Genomic DNA, 12,658 nt, shown 5'->3' with positions numbered 1-12,658 from the left:
ATATGATAAAAAATTACAATATTACTATAATTCTGATATGTCATTTTAAATGCTGTTTATTATACACATACATATAATCATATATTACAATAATATTTTGATTTTAAAAAATAATTTATTTAAAAATAATTGAATAACCTTTGAAATAAAAAAACAAATTTAAAATTATAATATTATGGCAATTGCTCGTTATTTTTTTTTAAAAAATAATTATACTTATTTATCATTTTTTATATATGAAAAGGTAATAAACAATCATTATATTTTTATTAGAAACTCATATTTTATTTTGTTTTGTTAAAATATAGTTAAAATATAACAAAGATGACACCGATCCGATCAGAATATAAATTTGCTGGAAGGAATACAACGTTTGGTATAGAGCCAAAACGTGATTTTTGGCGCCAAAGCGAAATTCACTTCCATTTCCCTCTTATGGGCGTGTGTATAATTTTTAACTTTTATCATTCCCTCTTTCAACTCAACCACGCACCACACCAGAACAATTAGGGTTCGTAGATTTCCGTTGTTTCCTTTACCGATCTCACAGAATTAGCTCGCTCTTCAGATATTCGTCTTCCAAACACTCGCAAATTCCGATAAATGGAAATGTCGGTGCCAACAATAATCATAGACGCTGAAAACTCTCCCCCTCGGCCTCCTCCTCTTCCGCCTCAAGATCCGAAATCAAACCAAGCCAAGAGCACCACGCGGAAGCGGAAGAAGAAGGTTCCCTCGCTGCTGCAAAACCTAAAGAGCGCCGAGGAGAAGCAGGCGCACATCGAAACCCTCGAGAAGGAACTCGACGCGCTGTTCCGGTACTACCGGGAGGTCATGGCGCAGAAAGTGTGCGTCCAGCTTGGCCAGTGCGGTGGTTCCCGAAACGCTGTCGTCGCGGCTCTGATGGAGGAGAGCGACCTTCCGCTGTCGAGGCTCGTTGACGAGATTCACGATAGGCTGAGCGGCGAAGTCGGTAGCGGCGCAATCGTGCTGACGGAGGCTGTTACTCATGCGACGGTGAAGAGTAGCGTGTTGTCGGTGGGACAGAGAGTGACTTACGGCGTGCCCAATGCTGATGCTGACGTACTCGAGGACCATGCTGAGTCCTGTCTCTGGTGTTGGGAGGTGATTGAGAATTCTTGTTTATCTTGAATATTTATAAGATGTCGGATAGGGTTTCTTAATGAGATCTAGATTGGCATTAGTTGTTTTGTAATTGTAACTGATGGAGTTGCTATATCCGTGGTGCAGACCAGGGATATGAAATTGATGTCAAAATCTGTGCGAGGAGAGTTCAGTATTCGGCGTACTTGTCGGAGAAGGATTCATGAGAGGATTTTGGCTGTCTCTGGTATCTTATTTTGTCTCTGATGAAGCTAGTTATGGGTGTCTACTGTATTTTGTAATGTGAATGATTAATTTATTAGTTGATTAAATTTTTTTTTCTTGGAAGAAGAGTGTGTACTCTCAATTCTTGCTGTTGGTAGTTTAACTTTTTGTATCACAACCAAAGTTATATATCTAGTTGTATTTCTAATTTCTGTGTCCTTGTGGTTTGTGATGATTTGTTATTGCTTATCTATACATTGTCTTGCTGATGATTTAGTATATTGTTCATTCTTTAAAATGAAGAGAATGGTAGTGTTTATATAAAACCCAAGAGTCATGTAAGTTGTAAATGACTAGTTTCACACCAATCATCGCAATTTGCAGGAGTTGAGTTATTTGCTTTGTTATTCCCTCAACAACTAATTAGATGCTATATTTTATATCTTTGTTTAATTATTTTATCTGTAAAACATATTTAAAATTGAAATTCAGAACTTCTTATTTTAATATGATGTTAATAAATGCTATATGACTGATAATTATACCAAAGTTTGCCATGATTAACATTTATTGTAGTGTTTCATTGTATTTGGCCCTTTCAACAGTTTCTTATCTGATGAACTTTAGGTAATGGGGTTGTTTGCTCATTTAATGATTGTTTTGCTAAATTGAATTGCTTTTCAGAAATGATAGCTGCTTTGAAAAAGCTAGAGAGTGAACCAGATTATAATCATGGTTTAATGAAGGCGTCAGCAAAGCTCGGTAAAGCTTTTCCCGAGGCAGATATACGGTTGTTAGTGGATGCCTTGTTGCAGAAAAACAGTGAAGAAATGTACATAAGCACAATATTCCGGACATTTTTTGGTTGTTGCCTCAAATATGTGAATTTGTGTGATGCTTGATTTGATTTTCTTAAATATAATTGCAGGGACAAGAAACGAGCAAACCAAGAAAATAAATTGCTAATTAAACAGTTGGAGAGAAATAGAAGAGAAGCAGAGAAAGAGAAAGAAAGCATGCACAAGGAACTGCAAAGAGAAATACTGCTCAATGTAAGTGCTGCTGTTTTGATCCCATTGTGTGTTCTTTATAGCCGAAGTTTCTTCTTCCATGATGTTGCTCTCATTGGCATGAATCACTTTTACACATGTTCAATTTGTGTATTTCTATTACCAAGATGTTGAAGATAATCAATAGAAAAAAAAAAGTATTTTCAGGAGGTTTTAAGTTGGATGGGCACCCAACTTGTTGACAGCATTGTGACAGTCTGTTGCATTAGCTGATATTTGTTTTAACCCATAGTAGTTATTATATTGATTCTTAGTTTTCTGACTTAATTCATCTGATGAAAAATTGAAAATAGTTTTATCTTGAGTATTCAAGACATTTTCTTCAATTGCTTGATTGTTTTAGGAATCAGATTTAAAAATGTCACAAGATGAGACAAGAAATGATGAGAAAAGTTCTGAAAAGAAGAAACAGCAAAAGAAGCAGGTGGAGGAAGCAGAAAAGGATCAAAGGCGCAAAGAGAAAGCAGAAGCTGAATTAAAAAAGAAGCGCAGTTTACAAAAGCAAGCCTCAATTATGGAGCGTTTTCTTAAGAGAAGTAAAATTAATCCCCCATCTCAGAAAGATCAAGTTTCAGTGAAATCACCTGCATCTGATTTGTCAAGCAGCAATAGTGAAAGTTTGTTTGAGTCAGCTACTATCTCAATGGATTGTACTCTTGCATCAAGTAGTGATGTTGCACTTGAGGATATTCGGAGGTAAGTTTCTTGTACTGTTTTACCATTCTTGATACTAGTTGTTTTTTTTTCAAATCTTACTAAAAAAATGTTTCATTTTTCAGGTCACTCTTTTCTTCATGGCGCTGTTTAGGACAATCAATTCGCTCAAACAGGAAACAGAGATGGGGCTTACGCCAGAAACCTAGGACTCAAGTTTTTAAGGAACTTAAGCTGACAGCTATTAAAACTGCAGTTCATGATGATGAGTTGGACGTGGAGAAACATGTGGACAGATTGGGAGAATGTAGTTCTGATATCAGTTCATGCCCAATGAATACAGATAGTTCTCCTCTTGATGCCAAGAAGTACAGTCGGGGGAAGCAATTATTACAGTTCGATAAATCTCATAGACCTGCCTTTTTTGGTATTTGGCCCACAAAAAGGTTAGATTATGATTCATGAATGATTTTAAATTTGACTTTTAATAGGATACACTATGGTATATACTTAAAAATGGGAAACTCCAATAATTCAACTGTTTTAGTTAGTCTTTTAAATTCTAATTATGCAGATAAATTGTCACCGGTGTGAGAGGCTCATTTGTGGGTTCAAAATGCCAATAATAAATAATTACTTTAGAGCTAATATCAATAGTAATTTTACTTTGGTATGTTATAGATATTTCAGTATTTTTGGTTGAGATTGCTTATGTGTATTAAAATATGTATTTCTAGTCATGTTGTTGGACCACGCCATCCTTTAAGGAAGGATCCAAGCCTGGATTATGATGTCAGCAGCGATGAGGAATGGGAAGAGGTGCATTAAATTTTTGTATTTGATTGAATTAATATACAATGGATGCTATCCATATTGTAACAACATTCTGTCCATTTTAGGAGGAACCGGGTGAAAGTCTTTCTGATTGTGATAAAGATGAAGAGGAATGTCAAGAGGAGTGTTCAAAGTCTGATGATGAAAGTGAAGATGGTTTTTTTGTACCAGATGGATATCTCTCTGAAGATGAGGTTGGGACTGTGTTTTTACTGTAATCAATTTAAGTTTGTTATTACAGTGTTTTGCATTTCAATGATTCCAAGTAGATGAGTGATGTTTGGATCTTTTAGTGTCTCAATATCCATGCATGTTATTTCTTTTTATCAGCCAATGGCAAAGGCTGGGGTATGTGCAAGATCAAGGGCTTGCTTGTTTCCTATTTTTTGAAAACTATTTCCTGTTTTTAAAAACAAGAAAAAAAAAAAAAAACTTGTTTGATAAGAGTAGTTTTTTAAAATTGTTTTAAATAGTATCTAATTTGTAGTTTTTAAGATAAAAAACTTGAATATCTTTAATCTGTTTTGGTCTTCTAGTTCTAGTTTTTTTATTACTCATGTTTTTCTTGTATTATCACATTTTCTTCTTCCACTCCTATTCTCTAAAAAATGTATAAAATAGTTTTTAAAAATTTAAAATCAAAACAAAAAACATGCCAGTAATTAGAAAGCCACTACAACTTTCAGTAAAATTGCTTTTATTTATATGTAGGGTGCACAAGTGGATAGAATGGAAATAGACGATGACATTGAGGGGGCTGATAGCCCACCTAGCTGTAAGGATGATAGAGAGACCGAGGAGTTCTGTGCTTTACTTCGGCAGCAGAAATATCTAAACAATTTGACAGAGCATGCTCTCCGGAAAAATCAACCTTTGTTTATATCAAATTTGATTCATGAAAAGGAGTTTATATCAGATAACAATATTAGTGGTACTTCTAAGCTGGAGCAGATGTGCTTGCAAGCCTTGAGTATGTATCCAATTCCTGGCAGCTCATATATAGAATTATCTATGGATAAAATGCAGGATGAGGACCAAGAAGTCTGCCTCTCCACCGGTAAAGGTGGTGCTAGTCCAATATCTGGTGTAGCTGTAATACCCGACTCAGACCTTAACATAATTGTAAGTTATGCATTTCAACATTTGAGTTGCATAATTATCAAGTATCTATCAAGATGTGTGTATAGTTTGCTAGACACAATGTAGTCATAGTTTAAAGTTAAGTTGGTTGAGGGATCAATCAATCAAAATGTCAGTTGAGCTGACACTTGCCAGGTGCAGGTTGATTTAGGAAAGCTGCTCTTCTAATTTTCTCTCTATTTTTTCATAATTTGTGGCTAATTTTATGTCATATCATACAATTTTTATCATGTTACAAAGGTTTTATTAACTTTTCAGGTAACTACTATTCAAAGTTGTTCTCAGGGTATGAATAAAGTTTTAGTGTCTTTGCAACAGAAGTTCCCTTCTGTATCTAAGTCATCACTGAAGAATAAAGTGCGTGAAGTATCTGACTATGTTGATAACCGTTTGCAGGTTTGTATGGGTGATCTCACAATCTAGCAAATGCTTCTATTTTCAACAGTGAAATTCATTAAAAATTGATGGTTTAAGTATATTTCAGTTGCATAAATATTAACCACCTTGCACTGTATAGATATATGACTTGTGATACCGATTAAACCATTGCTGTTTTGACTGTCTGGGGATTGTATATACTGCTTCGTGTTTATGTCTGAGTGTGTACCTATAATGCTGATTTTATTTTTCTCATCTTTATCCAGGTGAAGAAAGAAGTTTTGGATAAGCTTGGCTTGGCAGTTAAACATGGTATGCAATTTTGACTGTCCCAATCACTTCACCTGAGTTATGTTCGATTTCTAAACTAATGTCTGGTTAAACTGACAGAAAAAAACAGTGGGGGACCGAGGAGTATTGCTGCATTTTTTTCTAAAAGGTGCTTGCCGCCAGCTGGTGAAGGTGTGAAACCTGGTGAAACTTCACCACTTCCACCCCTGAAGTCGTCTTCTGCCATTGATGAACGACCACAAAGTTCATATAATATTTAGTGTTCCACATTTTGTTGCCCAGTGGCATTTTTGCTACTTTTCAGATATCTCAGCTTAGACTTTTTTTTGGTAAAAGTTGGAGATAGTGGGTTGCACTTGATTCTCATTTACCACTGGGCAAGTTCCTGATTACTATATTATGACAATACTGTTTACTTGGTTTTCCAAGTTTGGACTTGATAAACATTTGTTGACTGTATTGTATAAAGAGGAAATACTATTTGCATCACCCCATTTCTTGGGGGTTTCTTTTATCCCTTTTGCATACTTAGTAATAGTTCATGGAATGAATTTATCTGCCTTGTTAGTCATTTATTTGAATGTATTGAATGTTGAAATAATTTGTTAATTTTAATATTTTACATAATTAAATCATAGGATAGAGGTGAAGTATAAAATTGTAATTAAGATGTAGTTTATAATATGTATTTCAAGGTAATAAATAATATTGGTATGAATATATCATATTATATAAAATGTTGTCCACTAAGCTAATGTTACTATTAAAATATAATTGTTTTAATTAACATTGGATTAAGTTAGGATGGTCTAAAATATAATCTAAATTTGTTTTAAAAATACAGCGTGTCTAATTTTTAAAAATGGTTTTGGAGTGGGTTTGGTTAATGGAACAGAATGACAATGAGGTGGGGAAAATATTTTTGGGTCGAGTAGTGGAATGGAAATAATCATAAGAAATATTTAATAGTGTTCTACGCCATTTGATTGCTCATTATAAATTCATAATTGAATTGGATGACAGTAACTTTCATAAAAAGCATGTTTTGATGTTGTTGGCCCATGAAACTGGATTTGCCTTTATTTCCTTTTATAGCTTTTGATGAACAAGCGGTGAAGTTGTAGTTTAGGATTTTATGCATATATTACTCCAACTACCTAGTGCTCGGGCGACCGTGGTTCATTAATTTCTCTTGCTTTTAAGAATTCTAGAAGTACCTGGAGTGAGATCAAGTGAGGGTGTTAAAATAGCAGTTGAAAATGATTGAATTTAGTTGACTTGGAACTTTTTATTATAGAGATTATTAAAGTGACTTTTCTTTTTAAGTCTTTCTTTAATATGTGGATAAAAATTTGAATCTGAAGCAATATGTTCAAATCTAGTTATCTAATAATGTTTGACTTTAGTAAAAATGATTGAGTATCTCCAACTGAAAAAATAACACATCACTAAATCTTGTTTTTCAAATTGGTATTTTATTATTAGTGGATAAAAAAGGCAGAATATCAAAGCAATTGACTTTTTTATAATGCAAAAGATTCCATAGTTTGATTCTATTAAATATTTTAATAAATTAATGACGTTATTATTTTTTATAATATTTAAAGACCAATTGCACTTTAATTTTAATATTTTAAAAAGAAGTAAATGCCTTTTAATAGATTAAATACTTGTGAATTATTTTTAATTTGCTATTTATCACATTAATACTTCATAATCCAACAGTTAATTAGTACTCATTCCGTTCCAAAACTAAATTTTGATTCTTTTAGCTTCTTAATTTTGTTTTGAAAGTTAGGTTATTTTAGAAGTTCAACACATCTTTATGTAATTTTCTTTAATTATACTCCAATGTGTAGTTGAATAATTAAGACTAGTTTAATTGAAATATTAGTGTTTTCTAAGTGGAGCATTATGCTTTACAATAATATCGATGAAGTAGTTGAAAATATTGTAGAAATTTGTAAATTAATAAATGAGAATAATTTAGTGTATGTATATGAATAAATGTTTCTTAGTGTGTAAAAAGGCTAGAAGAACCAAGTTTTGGATAGGAGAAAATCGTATACTTATATTCTAAAACCTTGTTCAATACTGTAAGGTCTAGTCTTACAAAGTGACTCGGCCATTGCAATAACTTGTTGCATACTTCTTCAACCCATGCAAAACCACTACTAAACCATAGTGTATCCTGCGTAGGTCCTTTTTGGTTCTTCTATCAACTATAACTTAAACTACCAAGGGCAAGGCCTAATAATACATATAACAGAAATATCATCGTGAATGATGTGATGAATGAGTAAGAGGAATATGCCAAACAACCAGCATTCCTGTTGCCTCTAGATGAGTTAGAGGAATATCGCTTCAACCAATTTTGACTCCGACAACACAACCAAAGTGTATCCTCTTGTTGCATTCAAAACATGGAGACTTGGAACTACATGTGAAACTTTGGAACAAGTTTCATTCAGCATTTCTGGTTTTGCAGATAGCATGTGCCAACAACAAGGGGACTGAAATACCATAGCCCAGGAAGTGGAGTACTGGGTTCATCTCATAAGCTTTTAGAAGATTTCTGCAATTCTGTAATGGAATAGTAAAGTAAATGACAAATTGAACAAAACAAGGAAAAGAATGGGGAAAAACAAGGACAACCAAAAAATGTCTTGAATTTGTAAGATAGCGAAATTTAGCTGTAAAATTTTAAGTGCTATTAGTGTTATTATTCTATGAACCTATTTGGATAAACTTTCTCAATGTTTAAGATAGAAATTAGAAAGTTAAAATGAAATTGCTTTTCCATAAGTTAAAATTAGTTTATATATAAACTAATTTGCAGAAGTTTTCTCCTATTAACTTCTCCAAAATCTTATTTTTAACTCATGATCATGCTAGTTTTAGCTTCATATAGAAAAGTTTATTTCAATTTTTCTTCCTATTTTTCTTTCTTAGAAGTACTTATGAATAAACTCATCCAAACAGGCCTTATAGCTAAAATCAAAGTTTCATCTCAGTAAACTAGTATTAACATTTAATATTGACCTTTATTGCATAAGTTATTCAAGTGAAACTTTAATTTTATTCGAAAAAAAATGCTAAAACTCTAAAAGCACCTTAGGTAATGTATCTATTTTTTTTTTCTCATTCCCTCTCCCACCAGGACCCCCCAAAAAAGAAACATAATAATTGTAATCCTGTTAGTGTTATACCAACTTTTTTTTTTTGGTTAATGCACTACATTCTTTATTAACTATCCTTTAGGCTCCTCTATTATAGTAAATGTATACTATTTTTTGCTTGCATGGACCACAGTGCAAAGTATTAGTTTAAGCCTTACCATAAAATGTTTCCAACATATTGCCAAACAAACCACACAAAGAAGCTTCCGAATCCATCGCTTGCCAAGATGAACATCAGATACCATGCTTCTCTGGTTGCCATTTAATTTTCTAGAGCCCACATGAAGATCATCTTTTTTCTTCCCTATAAATGCTAGCATTTGTTCCCGGTAAATTGCTCCTTCAGCTGTTAGAGCACCAGTGACCAAAATTGCAGGCAAAACCACAAACAATAAATGGGGAAGAACCACCACCATAATATCTGGAGATCCAACAAACTCATGCTTCCCCTTTCCATTATTAGTCTCTACAACCCACCCCATATAGGTCATGTATACCATATTTTTCCCTTCAGTAAAAACTTGCCCAATAAACCAGGGGAACAATGTAAGATAAAATAGGTAACCTATCCAACCAAACCATAATGTGTGGACCCTGCAAAGCTCCTGGAGAAACCATAGTACACCATTTACTAAGCCTTTATTGGTGATGAAATTCTTGTAAGTGTATATCTTCTTTGAAAAACCAAGGAGAGCTTTTGGAAAAAGAAGGAATATGAGCATAAAGGAAAGTGCAGACCAGAATAATGGGTAATAAAGGGCAGCCCATTGACATCCCATGACAAAAAACTCCTTCCAGCTCCAAGAAAGTTGGAAGCTATAACCATTGATAGAAAATGGCCTCAATTCGGACAAAGTTGATCTGCCCATGTGGTCCTTTGCTTCAATTTGAAGCCAAAATCTATCAGGAGAAGCATCCTCAAAGGCTTTGTAATTCCATTGAGCAACGTAGAGGTCCCCCCTGGAGTTCTCATCAGCATGTTTGGTCATATGTGTTTCTACTACTAAATCAAGGTTTCCAGATCGTGAATCGTAGACCCTAGCTACAACTGATACAACAGGAGAAACAGAAAATACCAGAGCTCGAATTGTCTCATAAGATGAAGGGGGCGCTGATTGACATTCATAGCTGTGATAGCATGAAGATGTTAGCATGAAGCGAGAGTCTAATGGAAAAGTAGGCAATATAATTGCATGTTTGGTCCCTGATTTGAAATCAACATCAGCATATGAAACACGGCCTCGATCAATGGCTAAAATTCGAAAGGCTCTACTCTTTCTCCAATCCCCCATTTCCCACTCCCAGAAGTCTTGAACTGGCGGGGCTCCCACCGAACAATTTACATTACTTTCGAAAGAACTCTGGTGTATATTAAACTGAAAAAGTTTCTGAAAGGATGAAACATGATTGCTCAACTGATGGTGCCGCTTTAAGTTCTTACCAAATCTAGTGTGGAGATGCCCACACAGGTAAGCAGATATGGAATGCTTTAGGAAAACATCTTCCAAGGTCCTTCCAGAACTAGAGGGTGCAGAAAACGAGAGCGGAAAATGCCCAAAGGAAATTTTGGTAACGGGTTTTTCTGACTGAGAATCCCACTGTGAGAGTTCCAAGTCTAGATCCTTTAGTAATTGATCTGTGGGATGCCCAAAAAGATTAGTTGGTCCTCGTAAGCCAATTAACATAGTGCTATCAAACCCAACAAAGAGATGCTTCCGTTCCGGAGTCTGTGATACAATGCAAGTAAATAACAATGAGTATGGAAGAGCATCATAGCATCAAATAATATGATAATATAAAAAATAAAAAAAAATCAAGCCTACAATTTGAGAGCTCTCAATTATTTAGTATACTCCAAACATATAAATGCATATTATTCAGAACTGAGGAATATCCTGACCAACACCAATGGTTCAATGGTAAGTCCACAAAATGACAGAGGACAAAATAATATTTTGGGAATTTCAATTGGCTAGTACAGCATTTTATAATTTTGCAGACAGAAAACACATCAGTAAAAAAGCTTGAGTAACAATTTTATAATTCATTACATTTGTTTGTATTTCATCATGGTTTCATTGGTTAATTTTCTCATCAATGGTTACGACCCTTACTTCCATGGTCCAAATGGAGTCTGTCAAATGATCCATTAAAATTTCCACAGTACAATATGTTCACTGCAAATGTTAATAACACTTTAAAACTTGATTTTTAGTCAGGAAAAGAGTTACATTTCAATTTCATAGAATGATATTTACTTAAGAGTAAAAGTGAATGGGCGACACTGACCTCAAGCGTGACACTATTGACACTCCCATTTCTTCCTAACTGCCCATTGATGCTGTATTTAGAAAAGAAATCAAAGGAACCACCAACAACCGGAACACCAAAACTATCATGGTTGCCTCTGAGGTCAAAGAACAAGCTCTTGTGGAGTCCACTTCTCTCAATAACAGTGTCCATTGTATTCCGATATTCCACCCATTCATCCTCATTCTGCTTCATTGTTAACAAATCCTTGCTTTTACCATCTAATACATATAAAAACGCCCACAACCCACAACATTAGAACAAAGAGTTTAATTTTCATACTAATTATAAACCGAACCACATCTAAATAAAATTTTCAGAGTTCAATTTTCATGTAAATATGAATGTAAAGATTTTTTTTTAGCATCAACTAATCAGAAATTCTTGCAGGTATAATATTTAAATTAGTTATTATAAAAGTACAATCTGATGACAATGTAAAAAATCTTTACATTCTAATTAAATTCTAACTTTTAAAGTAAAAGCGATGCTAACAACTCCGAAATATATTACCAACATTCTTCTTTAAAATAATTATTATAAAAATCCAATAAATTTATTGTGTCGTTTATAACTAGACACAATGAAAATGAAAACGCATTCCAATTAAATTGTAAGAAGAAGAAAAAACAGTTATTTGACAGCCCAGAAACATGAATAGCTTAAAAATTGAAAGTTGAGGAACCTGTGAGGTCGCCAGTGATGAGGACGAGGGAGGGGTTGATGAGGGAAAGAGCGGGGCCGACGAGTTGGGCGAAATGTTGGGCTCTGTTTGGATGGTGAACGCTGAAATGAAGATCGGAAAGCTGAACCACCCAAACCACGGAATCGGGCTCTCCTTTGACGAGTGTAACTCCTTCATTGGTTGCACCTGCTGAAACGCCACACACAATCGCAAGAAGAAGAAGAAGAAGAAGAAGAAGCGCTGTGGTGATTCCAGTGTTTTGGATTCGCAGTTTCATTTTGAATTGGTCAAATTCTTCGCACGGGATTGGGATGCATTTCGTGCGCCACTCTCATCAAATTGAAGACACACTGAATCATGTTGCTTCCTCCTCTCAGATTATTTTCTATTAATTCATAATCTCATTTCTTAAATTTAAATTAATCCACTAATTTATACATATCATTCTTAATATGTATGTATAAAAAAAAGTTAATCAATATACTCTCGGTTTATACAGAAAACTAATCATATTTTTTAAATTATTTTATTTTATTTTTATTTAATTAAATAAGTAACTGATATGATAATATTAAAAGGTCTAATTAGTTACCGATATAAAAAAATTTACACTAACAATATATAAATAATTAACTCATAAAAAACATGTGTGTTGAATATGTTCCTTGCGATTCAATCTTATGTCTCAAGAAATTAGGCCAACACTTTATTTGAAAAATATTTTGAATTAAATAATAATAATAAAAATAAATAGTGTATTACTTTATATAATAACAATTATTTTTCAT

At 33.8% G+C, this 12,658-nt stretch overlaps 2 protein-coding genes across 2 annotated transcripts; one reads left to right on the top strand and one right to left on the bottom strand.

Moving 5' to 3' along the window:
- Positions 1-377: 377 nt before the first annotated feature.
- On the top strand, positions 378-6,210 carry FAS1 (chromatin assembly factor-1 (FASCIATA1) (FAS1)). The gene is made up of 12 exons (XM_020364415.3): positions 378-1,125; positions 1,252-1,351; positions 2,014-2,161; positions 2,258-2,381; positions 2,743-3,095; positions 3,179-3,499; positions 3,791-3,872; positions 3,953-4,081; positions 4,599-5,009; positions 5,286-5,423; positions 5,672-5,717; positions 5,796-6,210. The coding sequence occupies exons 1-12, from the start codon at positions 604-606 to the stop codon at positions 5,954-5,956; spliced, it is 2,535 nt and encodes an 844-aa protein (XP_020220004.1). The 5' UTR covers positions 378-603; the 3' UTR covers positions 5,957-6,210.
- A 1,530-nt stretch (positions 6,211-7,740) lies between these two features.
- Positions 7,741-12,268, bottom strand: LOC109802905 (Calcineurin-like metallo-phosphoesterase superfamily protein). The gene is made up of 4 exons (XM_020364319.3): positions 11,871-12,268; positions 11,165-11,406; positions 9,034-10,602; positions 7,741-8,279 (listed from the first exon to the last, which is right to left on the bottom strand). The coding sequence occupies exons 1-4, from the start codon at positions 12,145-12,147 to the stop codon at positions 8,160-8,162; spliced, it is 2,208 nt and encodes a 735-aa protein (XP_020219908.2). The 5' UTR covers positions 12,148-12,268; the 3' UTR covers positions 7,741-8,159.
- Between the last annotated feature and the right edge of the window lie 390 nt (positions 12,269-12,658).

Source organism: Cajanus cajan, chromosome 4, assembly GCF_000230855.2.
Source record: "Cajanus cajan strain Asha chromosome 4, NIPB_CcT2T_4, whole genome shotgun sequence".
Lineage (NCBI taxonomy): Eukaryota > Viridiplantae > Streptophyta > Magnoliopsida > Fabales > Fabaceae > Cajanus > Cajanus cajan.
Note: the sequence above shows the minus strand (reverse complement) of the source record. Positions and strands in the feature narration are given on the sequence as shown.